At 42.3% G+C, this 22,783-nt stretch overlaps 2 protein-coding genes across 2 annotated transcripts in view; one reads left to right on the forward strand and one right to left on the reverse strand.

Annotated features, from left to right (window-relative positions):
• Positions 1–22,783, reverse strand: part of sirt6 (sirtuin 6) — a 372,587-nt gene that overhangs the window by 262,420 nt on the left and 87,384 nt on the right. The gene's annotated exons all lie outside the window — the stretch shown is intronic.
• On the forward strand, positions 5,432–22,675 carry LOC308093354 (cyclic AMP-responsive element-binding protein 3-like protein 3-A; the record flags this gene model as incomplete). Its single annotated transcript, XM_080439689.1, has 9 exons — positions 5,432–5,518; positions 8,911–9,202; positions 11,345–11,475; positions 12,287–12,397; positions 13,333–13,439; positions 20,275–20,343; positions 21,376–21,454; positions 21,982–22,078; positions 22,467–22,675. The coding sequence occupies 9 exons, from the start codon at positions 5,432–5,434 to the stop codon at positions 22,673–22,675; spliced, it is 1,182 nt and encodes a 393-aa protein (XP_080295815.1).

A 22,783-nucleotide genomic window follows, 5' to 3' on the forward strand; every position in this document is an offset into this window, starting at 1 on the left:
GAATTGTGGTGAATACATTTTTGGCACCGGCTTCGGATGCTGTCAATGCACTAAATGGGATATTATCTTGTTTAATCAGACTATTGATTGGTCTAAGTAGGTGAGATACTGACCTACCGACAGGACTCAGTAGGTGTTTTGTCGTTATTCTGTGGATTTAGTCAGGGGATATTAGCAGAATATTTTCCAATCTTGGAATAAATTCCTTACCAAAAAAAATCTTCGCCAATGTGTTTGTAAAGGTGTCTAGTAACACATCTCACAAAGACTGAAATGCAGTCCCCCTAGGAGAATTTTTGACAGCTCCTTAAAGTTGGGGTACCCACCATAACCTTGGTTTAAAAAAAATCTAAAAAAGAAATCAAAATTTAATTCTGTTTTAAGTAGCATGTGAGGGGTCAAACTAGGGTGTTTTTATGATTCTGAATCCATTGCAAGCATTTGTTTTGCACCAAAACCACTCCTTGGGCTAAAAACGTCCATAGCCATCCTTTTCCAGGTATACTTTTTGTGTAAAAAGCCCATTGAGATTGGGCCGTTTTTAGCCCAAGGAGTGGTTTTGGTGCAAAACAAATGCTTGCAATGGATTCAGAATCATAAAAACACCCTAGTTTGACACCTCACATGCTACTTAAAACAGAATTAAATTTAGATTTTTTTTTAACCAAGGTTATGGTGGGTACCCTAACTTTAAGGAGCTGTCAAAAATTCTCCTAGGGAAACTGCATTTCACTCTTTGTGAGATGTGTTACTAGACACCTTTACAAACACATTGGTGAAGATTTTTTTTGGTAAGGAATTTATTCCAAGATTTTTTTAATATCCCCTGACTAATTGATGAAAGTTGGGACAAACTCTCACCCCAAAACATGATTCACGATTCTGTGCCTATCGGTACATAACTCTGACGGCGCTGAGTCGGCTCAAGCTAACTTTGCAACGTTCGGCACGGCAACTCGCTCACTTTGGCTCGCTCGGTGGTGCCTCTTGTGGCTCAAGTTCGCTTGAGACGGCGTGCCTCCGTCTCGGTCCAAAACTATACTTACTGAGTCCCGTCGGTAGGTCAGTATCTCACCTACTTAGACCAATCAATAGTCTGATTAAACGTGGGTATAGGTCAGGATCTCACCTACTTTGACCAATCAATAGTCTGATTAAAGTGGGTAGGTCAGTATCTCACCTACTTTGACCAATCAATAGTCTGATTAAAGTGGGTAGGTCAGTATCTCACCTAGACCAATCAATAGTCTGATTAAACGTGATAATGTCCTATTTAGTGCATAATTACAGCATCCGAAATTCTTTCTTCGTTTTTGGACAATAATTGATGATAAATGAAATCTACATGCTGCTCAAGTTAGCTCAACAATTAGAGGCTATAGCCTACCTGTGAGCAACTTTAAGGCGTCTAACCAATCAATAGCTCTTTTAGTTCGGCCTGTCCTGATAGGTTCCCTTACTTGCCGAAGGTGAGATGCCATTGGACAGTGATGAGTGCAGGCAGCTTTTGCCATGTGGAGTTTCACCTTTGCCCCCCTGACTGATAGCTGGGTCTAAAAAGTTGCCACATGTCCTGTGATCTGACAGCCAGTCTAAAACACCCAGAGCCACTGACAGAGTGGCTTTTAAACCCCATCGGATAGGATAGGATAAGCGACTGTACTCCCGTTCAAATAAAAAACTGGAATTATGACACAGATCGAAGACAAGGTAAGACAGAGGTTTACATTTCTCGTTGCTGTCGGGGAAGAATCTCCATATTTAAACTTTTTTTAATGTTGTACGTAAATTAACGCCCTACTTCATCATTCAAGAGTGTCGCACAAGAGTAGTGAAAATAGCCGATCTACAAGCTCACTTGTGATCTTGTAGATTTTCACTATTTTCACTATTTTCACAATTTTCACAATTTTCACTATTTTCACTGTTTTATTTTAAAATTACAGTAAGAAAGGAACAGTTTTGGACATACAAGGTTTCCACCCCGACAGCAACGATTTGCAATATGCGATCTATACGAGGAAAGTCATTTGTATAACTGTATACAGTATGTACATTTAACCACTTGAACCCTAGCGTACCTATTCTGGGGAGAACATTTTTTGGCAGATCTGCGAGCTGCATGTCCATCACTTCTGCACAGACTTCACCAAAAACTAAATCTTATTTTCTATCTATTACTCACCCCACGAAGCCTTGAATACATGGAGATTGCGATTGCGAGATTGTTGTGTGTTATGAGCTTGTAGATTGGCTATTTTTATCACTTTTTTTAGATTTGGTGTAGGAGGAAAAAAGAAGGGGGGCCTTTAGTCAACAGGGTTTAAGTGGTTGAGTTCACAAAATGACCGATTGGGGAATTATTTGAGGCAAAGCATTTTAACCACTTAAACCCAGACTTAGTAAACTGGACCTGAAGTCTTCTCTGTACTTGTACTATTTTTTTTCTGTCTACACCAAAAATAGCTGATCTACAAGCATCTGGGGTTCAAGTGGTTGAAAACGTGGTGTATGGTCAATTTAACGAGTACAGGTTATCTCCGACCAACACAAACGTGTGTGTTTGTTGGGTTGTATTGTGCCGTTTATGACATTTCACCCATTTTACACCTTATCTTCATATAATCCCACCACTGATTCATAATGATTCACTCATTATAAGATAGTACAGTACCATTTCAGTTAACCTCGCGTCACCAGACTTTCCACCTCGGAGGAAAGCCTGGTATTCGTTTTAATCCGTGTAATCCGGTCTAGACCACGACTACTCATCAAAAAATGAAAAAATAAATTTGTAGGTTCCGGTTGCTTGTTCCGGTTTTTCGGCTCCGCTTTGTTTTGGTTCCCCGTGTTAGTTTCCCCAATCCCCATTTAAATGCTGAATCGAGTATAACTACTAGTTTAGTCTCGCCAGTCGCTACAAGTTGGAATAAAATATGGATATACCAAACAAACTGTTCCTACGCTGCATCAAGGGTTTTATTGGGTAGGCCTTAAAATGATGACGCCCTTGATCGCGGGGAATAATTTTGGGTGATACCAGCACCCTTGGTTCTGGCCGTTGGTTCCGGCCGCCTGATGACGCGCCTGATGGCGTAAAGTTATCTCCGGCTCCGCTCCTGACCGGATCAGAAACCAGAAAATGGTATTGATCCCAGGCTACATTTCTGTCTACTCACTTTAGAGGTGCAGCTGTGGAGATTTCAGAAACTTGCCTAACAATGACATCACCCCATGGGGATTCCAAGCTAATGGAAACTAAAGCCTTAATCTACCTAGAAAGTTATTGATTGATTGATTGATTGATTGATTGATTGATTACTTTATTAGTCAGACATGTAAGACATGTAAACAGCACGGTGATACAGTAAGACAAACAATCCTGGGCACTTGTTTCCATAGTGGTCCGTATTCAATTAATCAACATTCAACATAGCTTACACAATAATACATGTCATCAACACTATATGTACAAAAGAGATGGGAAAATTGCATTTACCTCCCCTTGTGGTCTCCTGATAGATGTTTTTTTTTCCAGGCCAGTTTTGAAAGAAACCAGTGTCCTTTAATGCAGTGGTTCTTAACCTGTGGGTCCCCAGATGAATAATGTAAGAAAGAGGCAAAACATGTTTAAAAATCTACAAGATTTGTAGATCGGCTATTTTCTCAATATTTATCTGTGGAACAGAGTCAAACAAAATGGGGCGTCCCCAGTTCAAATATGATTATTTTTCACGGGCTGAAAAGGTTGAGAACCACTGCTTTAATGGACGGTGTCAGGGCATTCTACATTATGGTGGCAAAGCAGTAGAATGAGAACTTTCCCATGTTTGTTCTAAATGTGGGGGGTAGGCTACCAGTCCAGATCATGTTGCTCCCTCTCGTGTTGTGGCTGTGGGTGTCACTCGATCACTTTGGAGAAGTAGATTGACATGTTTGAGGGTATAGAGCATCGCAGTTCCCGCCCCTTCCGGGTTCCACTGCAAAATACTCAATGCATTTTTCCCATTGACATTTCCAAAAATATTTATATCAATTAATTTAAGCCTAGAATCAAGCCATCCAGGGTCCTGGTGAATCATGACCAAACGTCATTCACCGCTGATGTTTTTCCCCTTTTCCCTTTTCTCCTTTGTACATATAGTTTTTGTATTTGTTGATGACATGTATTAGCATGTAATTTGTTTATGCTTTGTTGATGAATTGAATACATAGGACCACAATGGAAACAAGTCCCCAGGACTTTTTTGTGTTATCCTTTTTAGCCTTAATGTCTGACTGAACCACCGTGCTGTTTACATTACTGACTAATAAAGTATTCAATTAATAAATAAAAAAACCCTGCTCATCGGTAGCAGTTAGCATTCCTAAGCCAATAATTTGATGCCCAGGGGACCGGTAGGCAGCGGTTCTGGTAGGAGACACAAAGGAGACTCTTTGTGTCTTCTACTGGAACGGCTGCCGGTCATCAAATTATTGGCTTAGGAAAGCGACAAAAACAAAAAAAATATCCATGAATTCAAGTCTCCATGGGGTGACTAATCGATAGAAAATAAGTCATTTTGGGGGTGAACTATCCCTTTAATGTCCCGATAGGGACAGAATCGTAACTCATATCCGCCCTAGTCAACATGTGCCGTTTCTGTCCACCCTTCCAGTTAAACGTTTTACCCATTTGCCATCGTGGGAGTGAGAATGCATTGTCCAAACAGACAAGGCAAAGTGAGCTCAAAAGCACCCCCTGCTCATCGGGAGCAATTAGGGGTTCAGTATCTTCAGTATAGCTCAAGGACACTTTGAAACTAACTCTGGGGGAGCCCGGGATCGAACTGGAAACCTTGCGGTTGCCGCTCTACCCCTGAGCCACTGCCGCCCCATATGTGTAGGTGTTTAGGGCGGCTGTGGCTCAGGACGTAGAGCAGGTCGTCCAATGATCCGTGGGTCGGCGGTTCAAATCCCAGCTCCTCCTATCCACATGTCAAAGTGTCCTCGGGCAAGACACACTGAACCCTACATTGCCTCCAATGATTCGGTCGGCGCTAGCTTGCCACCATTGGTGTGGGAACCTTTTGCCGCTCCACCTCCCAATGTCCCCCCCTGTATGAATGAATGAACCATTGTAAAGCGCTTTGAGTACTTAGAAAAGCGCCATAAAAATGCAATTCCTTATTATGTGTGTGATGGCGGTCCACGGTTCGGTCCAGTCACAGAGCTTGGCTCACACTACACAGGTACCAATGACAGAGCTTGTCTCATACACACAGACCAATCACAGAGCATGTCTCATACACACAGACAGATCACAGAGCTTGTCTCATACACACAGACAGATCACAGAGCTTGTCTCATACACACAGACAGATCACAGAGCTTGTCTCATACACACAGACAGATCACAGAGCTTGTCTCATACACACAGGTACAGGACGGGATGGAACTCATTAACCTGCTGCTCCACACGACAGACGAGACCACTGGTTGCCATGGTGACCAGTCCTGGTCAATCACAAGTCCCGAGGTCAGTAACGTAGTGCCGCAGCTGTACTGTAGTGGTGGTAAGCAGTGGTGGAAAAAATACTCTCATTCTGTTACAAGTAATGATTCGAAAGTAAGAGTACTCATTATGCAGAAAGTCCCATTTCAGGTTTCAAAATGTATAAAAATCTCACAACACGTTGTGAGCTTGTAGATCAGCTATTTTCAAATCGTTCAAAATAGGGGATAGTTGGTTTGTGATAATCCAAATCTGCAAAGTAACTAGTAAGTACTGAAGCTGTCAAATAATTGTAGTGGAGTAAAATGTACAACAATTACCTCTGAGATGTAGTGGAGTAGAAGCAGAAAGTATTAAAAAAATTAAACACTCAAGTTAAGTAAAACAATCCTCAAAATTTTACTAAAGTACAGTTCTTGAGTAAATGTACTTAGTTACTTTCCACCACTGAGTGTGGATGCTATGCTTGCCAGGCTGTCATGGATGAGGGTGGATGAGAGACTGGCATGCAGCCTTATTCTGTTTTTAAAGAAAATCTATACCTCACGTAAACCCTTCAGTTTGTGTTTACAGCTATTACCTTCATTTTGATAGACATGGTTATAGTAGATAGGCCCTAAGCTGCCACTCTCCCTTACCTCTACCCAAACTGTAATGTACAAAGCCATTGCATACTGGGATGTTCTCCCCACACATTTGACTATAACTAGAAAAACATTTGGTTTGGTTTGGTTGGATTATTGCTTAAGGAAGCAATAATCAGAAAGGAAGTTAGATTAGATCAGGTTGTTATTATTGATATTTTCAGACAGACAAACTAACATTGACCATGCTGTACTACATTCTATGATTTGTATTGTGAAGTCTTTTTGTCTGGACCCCAGGAAAATTGTGGTGAAGGCACCATGTAGGCTACAACATTTGCCTCTGAGATGTGGTGGAGTATTAGTGTAAAGTATGGAAAAAATGGACGCATTCAAGTAAAGTAAAAGTACCTCAACATAATTACTTAAGTCACTTAGTTTGCACCACTGCGGACTCAACAACACCCAAGAGACACGCGTGGAGAGAGAGGTCAGCTTGTCTTTTCTCTGCAGCGTTCGTCTGTCCCCTCGGACACTGGAAAGGCTACGACATTTAGTCGACATTTAGCGACATTTGTGGAAAAGGAAATTGTCTAAGTCATGGATCATTGGAAAGTGGAAAGTGTAGTTTAAAACATGGTCTTCAACGTGTTTCAGGCCAAGGACCCCGTAGCTGAGAGAAAGATGAAGCAGAGACCCCCGGTCACTACATTTATGTTGCAGATGAAACGTTTTCATAGATTTCATAGACTTGTTTGGCAGCACTATCATCAGTGTTGTGTAAATTCATGTTTTCTTGTTTGTTTGTTTGTTTACACATTATCTTTTCTATTCATATGTTGGATTCGTGCTAATGTGTATTTTCTGATATTCAACCACTTAAACTCACAAAACTTGGTAACCATTGGCTCTGTACTTGGTCTGTTCTTTTCCCCCTCTACACCAAACCACTTTGCCGAAAATACAGCCGATCTACAAGCTTACAACGCGTTGCAGCACTAGATGAGCTATTTTTTGGCAAAAGTTACCCCCCAGAATAGGGATGCTATGGAGTTCATGAGTTGAATGTAAAAAAAAATAGAGCATCCTATCAGACCCGGCCCCTCTGTAGTAACTCTGAAGACCCCATAGGGGTCCCGGACCCCCTGTTGAAGACCCATTTTCTAAAATAAATGTTGATAGAATGAGGCTGGTGTGGGAGAAAGACTGAGGTGCACGTTATCACCACATGGGTCTTCAACGGGGGGTCCTCAAGGTTACTACAGGGGGGCCGCCAAATCTTTGTTTCATAAGCCCAAAATGTTTTCTCTTTTTTTTCTTTTTTACATTAACAGCAGCCCAAGTACAGAGCCAAAGGTCTAGTTTACAAAGTAGGCTACTGGTTAAATGCCTGAAAACACACATTAACATGAATCCAACATATAAAGATGTTGTGTAAACAACACTGATGACAGTGCTGTCAAACATAAGTCTATGAAGCTATCTGAGAAATCTATGAAAAAGGTCAAGCCCCAGTATCTTGTATGTATGTGGGCACTAGTGGGAGGGGTCCCTGCTTCATCTCTGTCTCAGCTAAGGGGTCCTTGGCCTGAAACACACTGAAGACCCCTGTTTTAGAATACCGGTACATGTTTTTTTGGGGGGAAATAATCCATGCTTGCACTATTAGTTCCTTTCCATACATTTCTCTAAATGTCGATTTAATGTGAGTTCGATTTTTCCGATCCCATTCCAAGTGGCTATTCCAAGTGGCTATTGTTTTTTATTGTTTATTTGGATCCCCATACCATAGCAGCAGCTACTCTTCCTCGGGTCCACACATGGCTATGGTTGCCTTTCAAAGTTTGCGGGCCCTGGGTAGGCAACCCGGCCTGGCGGAGACCTGATCTCCGAGATGTACACTTTCACTTTTGTTTTCACTTTCAGTTTAGTTTTAATTCATTTTTAAAGTGTGGTTTGCTTGTTTAGTTTCATTAGTGTTAATTTGAGTTTTTTTTTATTGTATCGTGGTGTATTTGTCAGCGGTGAGATTTAAAAAGTATTGTGTAATAAAACTCTGCAAAGGAAAACAAAGAAAATGTTCACTGTTCAAAGTGGCACAGCTATACAATTAAATTAGCACGTTATGTGTCATAACCACCCAGGAGGCGAGATTTAAAAAGTTCAGGAAAAAACAGCATTATGTAATAAAACTCAACAAAACTTTTATTCACACAGCCACAGCTGGCAAACTTAACAAGCTTAAAAGGACAATATTGTAAAATATCTTTGTAAAATATTGACCAAACTGTCAAACTAAGAAAGAGGTCTGGGTTTTATAAATATTTAACCAATACTTTTTTCCCTCCTATTTCCTGGAAAGTAACTGTTTTGGACATACAAGGTTTTCCCCCCGACATTAAAGGAGGAGTTCACCCATAAAATTACTTATTTTCTATCAATTGCACACCCCATGAAGCCTTGAATTCATGGATTTATTTTAGTTTTTGTGGCATTCCTAAGCCAATAATTTGATGACCGGGTGTATTTCCGGTAGGAGACACAAAGAGTCTACTTTGTGTCTCCTACCGCATACATTAGCCGGTAGGAGACGGGAATCAAATTATTAGCTTAGGAATGCGACAAAAACAAAAAAGAATCCATGGATTCAATGCTTCATGAGGTGTGCAATTGATAGAAAATAAGTCATTTTTTGGGTGAACTCCTCCTTTAACGATATCGTCTCTGAAGGGTGGAAACCTCATTATGTCCAAAACTGTTACTTTTCAGTATTCAATTCAGCGACGCTATACATTAGCGCTATACAGTAACGATATACATTCTCCATCACAGATCCTGAGCCCGGCAGGAGGTGGAGAAGATAACGACACTCGTGACTTCCTGGAGGTGCTGCTAGGGGGCAGCAGTGAGTCGTCGTCGTCTGCCCCGGTGTCGCCCATGTCCCTGTGGTCGCCGTCGCCCAGCGACAGCGGCGTCAGCGACGACCTGGACAGCCCCCCGCCCGGACCCCCCGCCAGCCCGCCGTTCCCTGACCTCTGCACCCAGCCTGTCCCTCCTCAGCTTGATGCCTCTTCATCAAACTATCTGTCCAACGATGACAAGACTGACATCTGCATTGATCTAGGTAATTAAAGGGCTCTTAACACCAGTGGTGACCAGCCCAGTGGCCTTGTGGTTAGAGTGTCCGCCCTGAGGATGGGAGGTCGGGGTTCGATCCCCGGGCGGGTCACACCGACCAAAGACTGTATAAATGCCTCCCTGCTTGGCACTCAGCATCAAGGGTTGGATTGGGTTTATAAGTCCCTGCGATATAGATGGGTTTCCTGTTTGTAAACATGAGAGGATGATGCGCGCGCAGTGGCGGGATGAGCCTGTAGAGGGCGCTATTACCCGCAGCATCTCTGGCCATTGTACATTCATTAAAATAAATGGTCTTCACCAGGTTTAATGAAAGTAGATTAAATGATGCAGTTTGTAATATCTTCTTTACTCAATAAAAATGATTTGTCGGAAGTTGGATCTGTTTGTATATAATAGCAGCATTATGCCTATTATGCCTATAATAGCAGCATTATGCCTATCTAAATCCCGAAAATAACAATAGAGTGAATGGCGCTTCCGGTTCGTTCTCCCCCGCGCATGCGCACATTGCGCACTCTGCTCTGTGATGACGTCGCGCGGAAACCCATCTATGCTAGCGTCATGTCCAGGGGTGTACTTGTACTTCATACTGCTTCACGCTACAGAAACAGGAGATAGCCATCTGCCGCTCGGCAAGGCTTACTTTCACCAATGGTTCTCAAACCTTTTCATTTCAAGGACCCCACAGATCGATATGTATTTGGCCGCTGACCCCCATCTGAAAATGTTTTGTGCCAGCTAGGGACCCCCAAAAGCTGAAAATAGCCGATTCTACATTGTGGTATTGATACTTTTACTGGAGTGAAACATTGGAGTACTTATTCCACCACTGTACAGAGCTTATACACCGGCTCCCCTCTATACACTGCATGCTATTTTTACAGGCGCTGAGAAAACACACAGCTAATGTAATCAAGACAAAAGACATGTTTTTCAAAACGTGTTATACATCCAACGCACCAGTTTAGGTTTTTTCAGAAATATAATTGACCAAGAGTTTCCTGACACTTAAAGCGGCACTATGTAACTTTTTAATGAATAAAATGTGATTTTGTCCAATCTGTAGAGTATGTTAATACAATATAACTTGTACAATCTGTATGGTAGAGTATGTTAATACAATATAACTCATACAATTGGGGTGGTTGTGTTCTGTCTCCCTGCTCTTCTATTGAGACATTTAGATCGTGTCAAAGGTCATGTCTCACCTATAGACGAATCCACAGACGCGCTGACTGTAGGCGGCCATAGCTGCGGTGTCAACGCTCCGCACCGCGACACCGCAGCTATGGCCGCCTACAGGCAGCTACAGGCAGCTCGTCTGTGGATTCGTCTATACACAGGACAATTTTGACCTGACTGTCAAGATTCAATTTATCCCCTGAGCAAGCAGGCAGGCTCTATTAGCTCAATGGTAAAATGGTAAAAGGGTAGAAGAGGAAAGTTACACAGTGCAGCTTTAAAGAAATAAAGACATTTTTTAAAGCTTTAAAAAAAATGACAAATTAATTAATGACGAAAAAAATAGCAAAAATAGATAGCAGATATGCAAGCTCCCAATGCGTTGCGTTGTATCTATGTATTGTAGATCTGCTATTTTCACTACCTTTGTGGTACACTCTTGGATGATAAAGTAGGACATTCAATTATGAATAAAACATAAAAAAGATGACCTTACTTTGGTCTCGGACCTTAAATTCATCCGTGCTTTCTGGCGAATACAACAATAATACATTTTCTGACTGGACTTGTGCCTGAAAAGACACATTATCACACAAAGACCTCATGCTTTTTGTTCTCTTAATTCCCAGAGTAGGCTCTTTGAATTAATGGCCTCTTTTCACAATGTATGTCGAACACGACAATGTATGTTTTCACAATGTATGTCGACCACAAATGTATCTTGAAATTTGATTTGCGGTGATGTTGATGGCAAAAAAAACTACCACTTTCATAATAGCAGGCTTTCAGACAAAGGACGCGTGGCCGCGTGTGTCTTTCCATAAAAGGTTCATAAAACGCTTTGATTGAGGCGGACCAAATTGGCTTCTCCCCCCACAGATGGCCCATCACGTGCCAACAATTTTATAAATCATGGCCCGCTTATTGTTTTGTTTTCACACAGGCTGGGAGTCGGACCACCTCCAGGAGAGCTTTGGGATCGCCTACTATCTGACCAACAGCCAGAACTCCAGGCTGTCCACCAATCACACGCTCTCTGTGAAGGACCTGCTGCTGTCCAACCTCGGACAGAAGGTAAAGGAGAGAGACGAACAGTAACTAAGCACATTTCGTTGCTGTCGGAATCGCATGGCGACTCGTTGTGAGCTTGCAGATCGGCTATTCTCGCCACTTTTGAACTATTTTGAAAGTGATTGAGTCCTTGTTTACACGGTAACGATTAGAACAGAAGACGCCAAAGTGCCGTTGCGTTCTCACTTTTTATTCTGCGTTTACGCGTCAGTGATTGAAAACGCTGTAGTGTGCATGCCAGGTGGCTAGGTGGTGGTGTGACGTGTGGGTAGAACCACTTCCGTTCTACTTGTAATAGCATAGGCGGCGTGAGCCGACGTGAGCCATGATGTCACACGTTTTGCGGTTTCCCCCGTGTTGCCTGTTTACATGGAGACGGGAGGCGGAGCGTTTTAAAAGATTTCCAGTCTGGAAGGGGGTTTCACTTTGTTGCGTTTTCAAAACCCGAAAACACTGTTGCCGTCTAAACGGAAGGCACATCTGATATTTTATTTTTCCGTTTTCTTTAGAGACCGTTGTCGTCTAAATGGGGCCTCAGTCTGTCTGGAGGTTTTACAAATGATGGATGCCAAGCATTAACAAAATCTTGTGATTAAATAATAACTATGACAGGTTACTTTGTTCCATTCTCTGAAAAGTTAGCGGTTTTAGGACATACAAGTTTTGAACCGACAGAGACTTTGGAACACACACAGGGTTAATATTGGAACACACAGGGTTAATATTGGAACACACACACAGGGTTTATTTTGGAACACACACAGGGTTAATATTGGAACACACAGGGTTAATATTGGGTCTGTCTGTTTGGCAGGCACAGCGGAGCTCCCAGCATGCATTGCACGAGCTGGTGCTAAACGAAGACGAGAAAAAGCTGCTGGCGAAGGAGGGGGTCAACCTGCCCAACAAACTACCACTGTCCAAGGTACACAAACAAAACTGCACGCACTCAAACACCCAACAAAGTACCACTCTCCAGGGTACGGTACACACACACACACACACACACACACACACACACACACACACACACACACACACACACACACACACACACACACACACACACACACACACACACACACACACACACACACACACACACACACACACACACACACACACACACACACACACACACACAGTTGTTTTATCCACACAGAACACCAATATTATGTGGTGATAGAGTGATGCACATTTCTTCTTTTCATGACAACCTGTATGAATGAGACACCACCTTTTGAACAGTTTGATGATAAAACATGAAAACAAATTGAATTAAAAAAGATTCACTATCACAACTATAGAGGCTCATTCCTGTGTCTTTAAATGGGGATCCTTTAATAACCACAATAAACATAAACTGTCATTTAAATGAAACACAATTATCAAAACTGGTCTCACTGAAATGTTATGCCCACACGCTCACATTTTATGTCAACCTGTGGGTTATTTTTGAACGTTTTAGAAAAATCTAGAAAGTGTTTGAAACATTTTGAATAATTGTGATTTGTTTTAATACAAATCTTCTCATTATGCTAGCAATGGTATTCTATTGCAGTTTCTAAGGAAAATGTAAAATAAAGTGCGTACTTGGATTCGGAAATCAGGGGGGGTGGGCAGAAGTTTGAAGTCCCAAAAGTTTGAGAACCATACTGAAAGCAATACGAGTCAGGGCATAGCATAGCAGCTCAGTCACCTTGAAGCCCATCAGGGGAAAGCAATAACAAGCAAATCATTGTCATCATTGGCAAAGAAAGGGGACCAGAGAGAGGATTATATACTCCACAAAGCTTCTAAACCCTTCTTATTCTTTCTCTTCCCCCTTACTCTGCTCGGCGCCAACTATACACGGAGCAGTTTGAAGAGAGGGTCTTAAAGAAGATCCGACGGAAAATCCGAAACAAGCGCTCGGCCCAGGAGAGCCGCAAAAAGAAGAAGGAATATGTGGATAGCTTGGAAGGAAGGTACTGTATATAGAGCTCATCATCCTTCCCTTATTAATTCTTCATATCCAACACAACTCTCAGCCTTTGTCCTTACAATCTTTAGAGACTTTTTGGCGTTGAGTTGGTTTCCCTCCCTCCCTTATTGCCTTGTTTCAGATCAGTGCTTCCTTTTGTTCATTCACTACATCCAAACCGATGACTTTGTAATAAACTCTGTTGTTCTTGTACTAATAGGCTCTATGCACAGCCATGTTGGAAAGGAATTGGGCCTCTTCCTTTCTTCCTTCACAGGTGTTACCAATGATTATAATGAAGGCTCTGATCCAATTGGTGTAGCACAGTGGTTCTCAAGCTTTTTAATTTCAAGGACCCGCATAAAACTCTGAGAGAGTACAAATGGAACCAGATGGACCCTTACGGGTCCATTTGGTTCCATTCGTACACTCTCACAGTTACACTGTGTGGCCATTAGGAACCCCCCTCAAGGAACCATGAGGGTCCCCGGACCACACTTTGAGACCCACTGGTGTAGCAGAGTGTTTCAAGTGAGCCAACATGCACAATATCAGCACCCCGACACTGTTTGACCAGAATGGAACAGAGCCTTATTGGTGACACCTGTGAAGGAAGGAAGAAAGAGGCCCAGTTTCTTTCCAATATGGCTGTTGTGCATAGAGCCAGTTGGAAGAAACTGTACACCTAACAGACAGCGGTGGGAAGAAGTACTCTTATTTAATTTTTTTACTTACTTTTTTTTTAGTACAGCTATCAATATCACAATATAGAAATAATTTGTTATAAGTAAAAGTCCTGTATTCAAAACTTTCACTCGAGTAAAAGTACAAAAGTAACGGCATCAAAATATATGCCAAAGTAAAAGTACTCATTATGAATGTCCCGTTTCTCTATATTGTCGTAGATCTAGCTCTATCTTGTAGATCAATTATTTTTAAATTACGTATAAAAAGGGCTAATTGGTTAATGTTTGTTTTGTAATAATAATGTGTTACATATAGGAGTAGAGAAGTAATGTTCAATCTGGACAGTTGCTCCCACAGAGAGAGTGACAATAAAGTGCTTTCCATGCCTGCAGGTATGATAATGTGGTAGATGGCAAGTAAACAAATAGCATACAAAAGGCAGATAGTCATGACAGATGCTGTCTCTATAGCCTGGTAAACCCTCCCTCCGGAAATCTCAATTCCATTTCATTTCAGGAGTGAGTCTGGCCTGATCCGCCTGTCTGCAATATTGGCTGTGCTGGAGTTGGGCGGGAGTAATACCGTTGACTGACAACCCCTTCAGCCAATGATAATTTTTCCCCTTCAGCCAATCAGCAGTTCACCAGTCTTAATGTGACGCGACGGGACTTTTGAGACAGCCATACCCAAAATGGGTTGCCTTTTTCGGGTACAATGGTGTCACTGCCCGCCCCTACCGGTTCTCTAATTATTATTTTTTAAATAGGCTTTGTCATGATTAATTGACCACATATATGAAGTTAAACAACTAAATTCTATCCAAACGATATCTTATAAGTAAATTCCGTGCCTCAAAATAGAAGTTAGAGAGCTTTTTGAAGTAAAAAAATAGCGGAGAATTGGCCGCACAAGAAAAAGATGGCTGCCGTTCGTGTTTTGGGCTCACTCGAACTCGCCACCTGATTGGCCAACGTAAGCTGTCAATCACAGAACAATGAGCGACGACGCTGATAGGCCCGGCCGTTTGGCATACAGAGCCAATATTGCAGAAAGGCGGATCATGCCAGACTCACTCCTGAAATGAAATGGAATTGAGATTTCCGGAGGGAGGGTTTACCAGGCTACTGTCTCTATGCTTGTCTTTCATGAGGCTTTGGTTGTGTGAAATCACAAAACGCAAACACCCTCTGCTCCTACATGAGCCCAAAGCGCTTTTCAGTGAGCTGGCGCTCATCTGAAAAAAATGGGGAAAGAAACAGATTTTGGCTGCAAATAAAACACATATTATTGCTTTAGAGAACATGCAGATTGCAAGAAACCACCAGGGGTTTTCATGGGTATAATAGACAGGGCAAAACTTTTCACAGTCGATCTTAAGGTATAATCTTTGAGGTACATTCTATTTGCGCACGATACATTTTTGTACAGAGCATATGTAATGGGACAATTTGCATAATGAGCTGAATTAACGAGTAAATTGTTGTCACAAAAAGTGAGCTTGTAGATCTGCTATTGTAGATCGGCTATTTTCAAAGGATTGTTAGATATACATTTGAAAACGTGTTAATGAGTGCATAATGCATAATGCATAACTGCATAATGAGTACTTTTACTTTTGGTACTTTATACAACGACTCGACCGCGGGCACCACACTCCCTCAAGTTCTCGCCGACGAGCGTTCCGAGTTTGAAGTCGGTCGGCCCCATATATGCATATGACCAAATATGGGCATAGCGGTCAGATCTGTGGCTCTGGACAACCGGATCTCCATATACAGTATGCCTATATATGGGCGTATCGTGTTTGTTTATGGTTATGTCCAAATTAAATCAAATCAAATCAAATCAAACTTTATTTATAAAGCACATTTAAAACAACAGAAGCTGACCAAAGTGCTGTACAAGGTTGAGACAAACAAAGCATCAACCCATCAATAAGCGCCCATTGGCGCACAGACAAATACAGTGCATTATTAGGACACAGTAGCAGCAGATCAAGGACAATTAAAAGCCAAAGAGAATAGGTGGGTTTTTAGGAGGGATCTGAAAACCCCAATGGACTGGGCAGAACGGATGGGGAGAGGGAGGTCGTTCCAAAGCGTGGGGGCGGCAGCAGCAAAAGCGCGGCCACCCCTGGTCCTTTTATTGGTCTTTGGGACGATCAGTAGGGACTGATCAGCAGACCTTAGGGCCCTGGCTGGAATGTATGGATCTATGAGCTCAGCGAGGTATAGTGGAGCAAGCCCGTTTTGAGATTTAAAAGCAAATAAAAGAACCTTAAAATTAATTCTAAAATTGACAGGGAGCCAGTGAAGTGAGGCCAGGACAGGACTGATGTGCTCACGTCTTTTTGTGCCAGTGAGAAGGCGAGCCGCAGCATTTTGGACCAGCTGTAGGCGCCTGACAGATGACTGCTCTAAGCCGGTGTAGAGGGAATTGCAATAGTCGAGTCGTGAGGAAATGAAGGCGTGAATGGCTATTTCTAGTTGTTGTCGGGGGAGATAGGCCTTAACCCTGGCGAGGAGTCGGAGTTGGAAGAAACTAGCTTTTACAACGGAACTGATGTGTTTATCAAATTTGAAGGCGCTATCCAGAATTACACCAAGATAATGACGTAGCCGAAGTCCGCCGGCCGGCCGGTTCTCTCATTAACCAATTTTAATATAGGATTACGCAAATGTTCTCTCTTGTTTAGACCATGTTTCCTTTGTTGCTCGGCAACAACCTATCCCTTCACTTTATACCATGTTGTTTCATAAAAACCAAAACGTGCTTTATAAACTTTTTAGACTCTAGTCTTGATCCAAATAATCCAAATAGCCCAAGCTATGCGAAACATCGCACCCCCTGTCGAATTATATCATAGAGTACCACCGCAGGGCAATTTTTGTTTCTGATTTGGTTTTCTGTTCGAACGTTTGGTCCTTAAAAAAACCCACACAGATCGCTCATCACTAACTTTTAATTGCATTCCGAAGCCATAAAAACGTTTGATATTTTTTGGCAAGCATGCCACGTAGCTCGTCAACATCAGAGCACACCAAAATGGTACTATGTGTGCTTCGGGCTAAATGGGTGCACGTTCTAAAAGCCACTGGTGGACTGAATGAAGCCTGCGTCACGGGCCATCTGGCGGTACGGGCTCCTCATCCTGTTCAGGGTTCAGCTGCTGCTCTGAGAACACAAGCTGCTCAGTGGCGGAAGAACTACTCAGATTTTTTTAATTGAGTGAAAGTAATCAATACCTCAATGTAGGAATACTCTGTTATACTCTGTAAGTAAAAGACCTGTATTCAACATTGATGTTACGATCCTTAAGTCTAGGAGTGAAGGATTGTGACATAAAGTTGGTGTGTGAAATGAGCTTTATTGTTTTTGACCTTTTTTTTTTATTGCTGACAGAAAGTGACAAATATCGGATATACAAATGGGTGGATTAACTTAAATTATACAAACTTTATAAATGGACCCCAGTGCAGAAAATCAATAAACAAATATAAGCAGCTTCCCTATTCTTTTAAACCCCTATCTAACCTAATCTCTATCAAATCAAAATTACATCACATCCCTAATCTAACCTCCCTAATCTAACCTGAAGCAAAACAAGACTGGTACAAAAAGCAGGCACTGGCGGCCCAACATAAATTCACAACAAAGTTGTGCAGTACTTTCACTTAGTTGAGGGTTATCACTTATCCTTGGGTCAATACTATTATAGCAAGCTCGAGGCAACCAGGGCGCAATACAGGGCAACACAGAATACCAGGGGATACTAAACTTTTAGCCCCCAAAGTATTGACAATATGTTTAGATGGACGGCGTGTAGCAGCACAGCTTTAGCACACCACACACTGCCAATGTGCACAGCTGTTGCCAGCTGTTTTATAATGGCCAGGCGTCCTCCTGATTGGTCCACTCTGATTGAAGGTGCCTAGCCAATCAGTGGCAGCCAGGTCTCCTCCACAGCAGGACCTGAGCTGGATAAATGCATGTCAGGGTGCATACCAATACCACCGTGAAGACAATAACTAATACCCTTACATGTAACAATTGACTTGAGTGAAAATACGAAGGTAGTGGCATCAAAATATACTTAAAGCTGCACTATTCCTCTTGTACCCCGGAATAGAACCCGGTTTCTTGCGCAAGTGCTGAATGTTTTATCATTGAGCTAATAGAGCCTGCCTGCTTGTTCAGGGGATGAATTGAATCTTGACCATCAGGTAAAAAATGGTGTCAGAACCTGTGTCTAGGTGAAACATGACCGTTGACACGATCTAAATGTCTCGACACAAGACCAAATACAACCACCCCAATTGTATAAGTTATATTGTATTAACATACTCTACCAAACAGATTGTATAGGTTATATTATATTAACATACTCTACCACACAGATTGTATAAGTTATATTGTATTAACATACTCTACCATTCAGATTGTATGTTATATTGTATTAACATACTCTACCATACAGATTGGATAAAATTACATTTTATTCATAAAAAAAAGTTACATAGTGCCGATTTAAATACCAAAATAAAACTGCAAAAAAAAATCACAATCATTGTCATTGTCACATCGCGACACGTTGTGAGCTTGTAGATCGGCTATTTTCTAATAGATACATTATAAAATAGGGTGCACACACACGCACGCACGCACGCACACACACACACACACACACACACACACACACACACACACACACACACACACACACACACACACACACACACACACACACACACACACACACACACACACACACACACACACACACACACACACACACACACACACACACACACACACACACACACACACACACACACACACACACGGAGGTGACTCACTCTGGTGGAGAACTAAATGACAGGGGAGTGTAGAGGTGGTGAATGACAGAATGGGTTCAGTCATGACAACCAGGTGACAGGGGGATAGTGTGTGTGTGTGTGTGTGTGTGTGTGTGTGTGTGTGTGTGTGTGTGTGTGTGTGTGTGTGTGTGTGTGTGTGTGTGTGTGTGTGTGTGTGTGTGTGTGTGTGTGTGTGTGTGTGTGTGTGTGTGTATGTGTGTGATTGTCGCTGCATGTTGTCAGTCTATTTTGCGAGAGAAACTAGCAACCTATAGGTCTTTAAAAACAAGCCCAAAATAAGCGTTGTTTTCTAGCCTAATGTTTTTTATAGATCAAGCTTAATTAATGGCCACAGACCCCCATCTGAAAATATTTTGTGTTTCACCCTATTAGCATATTATTTATTTTCCAGAAAGCACACAAACTGCCAATATCATATGCAGTCTTGAACTTTTAAGACAATTACAACATTTATAAAGGTAAAGAAACCCAATGTGTTTGAATCCCCCCCCCCCCCCACCCACCCTTCGCCACACCGTAAAAATCTCCGTCATCATCATACAATATCAAAACCACAGCAGGTCAAATCGCTCAATTAAGGCCACTCAATGTCCGGAAGCACTTTGCGAGCAGTGGAGGCGAGACGACCACAGGTATCAATTATTACACTATTCAAAATCATAAAAGAAAATGTCATTCAGGCTCAAAAGCCTATTGTGGAGGAAAACTTAATTGGTCTTACAGCAATTAGATGAAAAAAAACTATGGGCTATTTATGATAGTATATGTTCTCACATTGCAGAGCTTGACGTCAAGGCGTATATGGTTTTTGTGTTAATTTAACCCATTAAGCCCTGAGGCCGATTCTACAAATGCCTTCTAAATCAGTGGTTCTCAAACTTTTTCGTGTCAAGGACCCCCATAATGACATGCATTTGAGTAAAAGTACAAACGTTTTGGCATACAAAAATACTTAAAGTACCAAAAGTACAAGTAGTCATTATGCAGATATGTGTAAAAATATTCAAAATGTATAAAAAAATATATTTTGAAAATGGCCGAAGAATAGGGATGAACTGGTTAATGTATGCATGCTATGCTCTGGGTAAAAATGTCATCTTGACCTTCAGGTCAAAATTCGCGGGCGCAGGATTGTGTCAAAAGTCGTATCCCAACCTAGACACAGGAACTCAATAGAAGAGCAGGAAGAGAAACACCCACCCCCCAATTGTAGTTATATTGTTTGAATATACCATCTCTCTCATCTCTCTCTCTTTTACGTCTGTCTGTCTATAGGATGTCTGCATGCAGTGCACACAACCTGGAGCTGCAGAGGAAGGTTCAGCAGTTGGAGCAAAACAACAAGTGAGTTATTAAACTATGATACACTAAATTCACTACTTATTAAACTACAATAACCAGTGAATTTAGTGGATAGCTACAATACACTACATTCACTGGTTATTAAACTACAACACACTATGTGTGTGTGTGTGTGTGTGTGTGTGTGTGTGTGTGTGTGTGTGTGTGTGTGTGTGTGTGTGTGTGTGTGTGTGTGTGTGTGTGTGTGTGTGTGTGTGTGTGTGTGTGTGTGTGTGTGTGTGTGTGTGTGTGAGAGAGAGAGGATAAGGGATGCAGGTGTTTTAAGGCAACGCTCAAGGTGACATTGCTGTCATTCTTCTTAAGGTTGCCTTGGTTTTGTGAGTGAATCACAGACGGCAACCATGGAGAATGACGTCATGCCACGCACACGTGTGTGTGCGTGTGCTCGCGCGTGCGTGCGTGCGTGCGTGCGTGCGTGTGCATGCCTGCCTGTGACGTGCGTGTGTGTGACGAGTGTTAGACACAGATATGAATTGCAAGCATTTCATTCAGTCTGACCAAAAAGCAGGGAAAAAACAAACCAGCTATGAAAATGTACAGCCAGAGCAGGGACACACAGTAAGCAGAGCCATGGATTATAATAATAGTTTTTCACTTCAAAACTAATAAACAAAGTACATAAAGGCCCTATCCAAGACAGCCTGAAAATAGCCGATCTACAAGCTCACGACATGTTGTGAGCTTGTAGATCGGCTATTTTTGACACACAGCCAAGAATAAATCAGGCATTTCATATATATATATATATATATATATATATATATATATATATATATAAATACATTTTAGTCGATTAAATCAACTGTAGATTTATTCAACTAAAACCAGACTAAAACTAAAACATTTCAGATGACTAAATGTGACCAAAACTAAAGTGAATTTTATTCAAAAGACTATGAATAAAACATCAACATTTGCGGACAAAATCAACACTGTTCCTCCTCCAGCCTGGCTACAGTATGTGTTACTTTGTATTATTGTATATATTAAACAATTGTATTTCCCATCATGTAGTTCACTCCTGGAGCAGCTGAGCCGAATGCAGGCGCTGCTTTCTAACGGCAAAACACCACAGAAAGGAACGTGCATCCTGGTGAGAGAGACGTGAACGCCTCTATGCATCTGTCTGTGCACTCACACAATCCAAGGACCAAGAAATAATACATTAGAAACAGGCGCTAAATAAATAAATACACATGTGCCACAGAACTCTGAAGTCTATCATTAAAAAAGCACTTAAACCGTATACTGTAGTTTGTTGAGCGCAGTCAGTCTCCCCCAGGCCTGCTAGTATCTCTCACAACACAGATTTCTAGGGTTCACGTGGTGAATTAGATACAGACAATGATAAAAACATATACAGACGTGCCTCTGTGGCTGAAGTCCATCATTTGAAAGAACAGGCTGACCTGGATACTGTCCTCTAAGTGCATACATTACATACATACATACACACACACACACACACACACACACACTGTAATGAAATATCACTCAATAGACGCTGCTGTTATGTTCAAAGCTTCGTGGAGCATACAACTGTCTGATGTCTATCTCTCTGTGTCTCTCTCTGTGTCTGTCTGTCTGTCTGTCTGTCTCTTTCTCTCTCTCTCCATCCAGGTTGTGCTGCTGTCTCTCTCTCTCCTACTCTCTCCCAGTCTCCAACCAGATCCTTACAGCCAGCAGGCCAGCCAAGGCCAGTACAGCGAGACTAAGGGTTAGTGCCCACGCACACACGCACGTACTCGACCTCACGCACCCACACACAGCACGCACCCACACACACGCGCACCCACGCACGCACACATGCACACATAATTATACACCCGCACTAGGCACACACACACACTTGAACAATTCATTCATGTCCACATGAAGGAGAGCATACAAGGACACACATACTAAAGGTAGAGTTAAGGTTACATTCACAACACCGTAGCATAATAAGCATGTCACTCAGTATTCTGTGGGTATGAGTGTTTCTGCCATATATGGCAGCTGCCAATCCTAGCAGGCTCGCTCGCTCGCTCACTCTTGCACTCGCTCACTCACACGCACACGCACACTCTGACTCTCTCTCTCTCTCTGACTGTCTTGCTTCGCAGTGGCGTCTCGCTCCCTGCAGTCGGTGGAGGAGCCGTCTGATGATGGCGTCCCCACCTCCTCGCCGTCGGCCCCCCTCCTCTCCATGGTGTCCAGGGGGGCCCAGTCCCTCTCCCTGCTGATGGACAAGCTGTGGTCCAGGCAGCGCTACAGCGCCGACCCCTACGACCCCCACCACCACCACCACCAGCAGCAGCAACATGCTTACTGACCTCTCTGTCCTCCCACTATACATCTGGCCTTGTACAGCTGCTAATTTTGAACTTTTCTTCAAAATGTTTTTAAATGTTTTAACTCATTCACTGCCAGACTTATTTCT

The sequence above is a fragment of the Gymnoscopelus braueri genome, assembly GCF_963280865.1.
Source record: "Gymnoscopelus braueri genome assembly, chromosome: 10".
NCBI classification, from domain to species: domain Eukaryota; kingdom Metazoa; phylum Chordata; class Actinopteri; order Myctophiformes; family Myctophidae; genus Gymnoscopelus; species Gymnoscopelus braueri.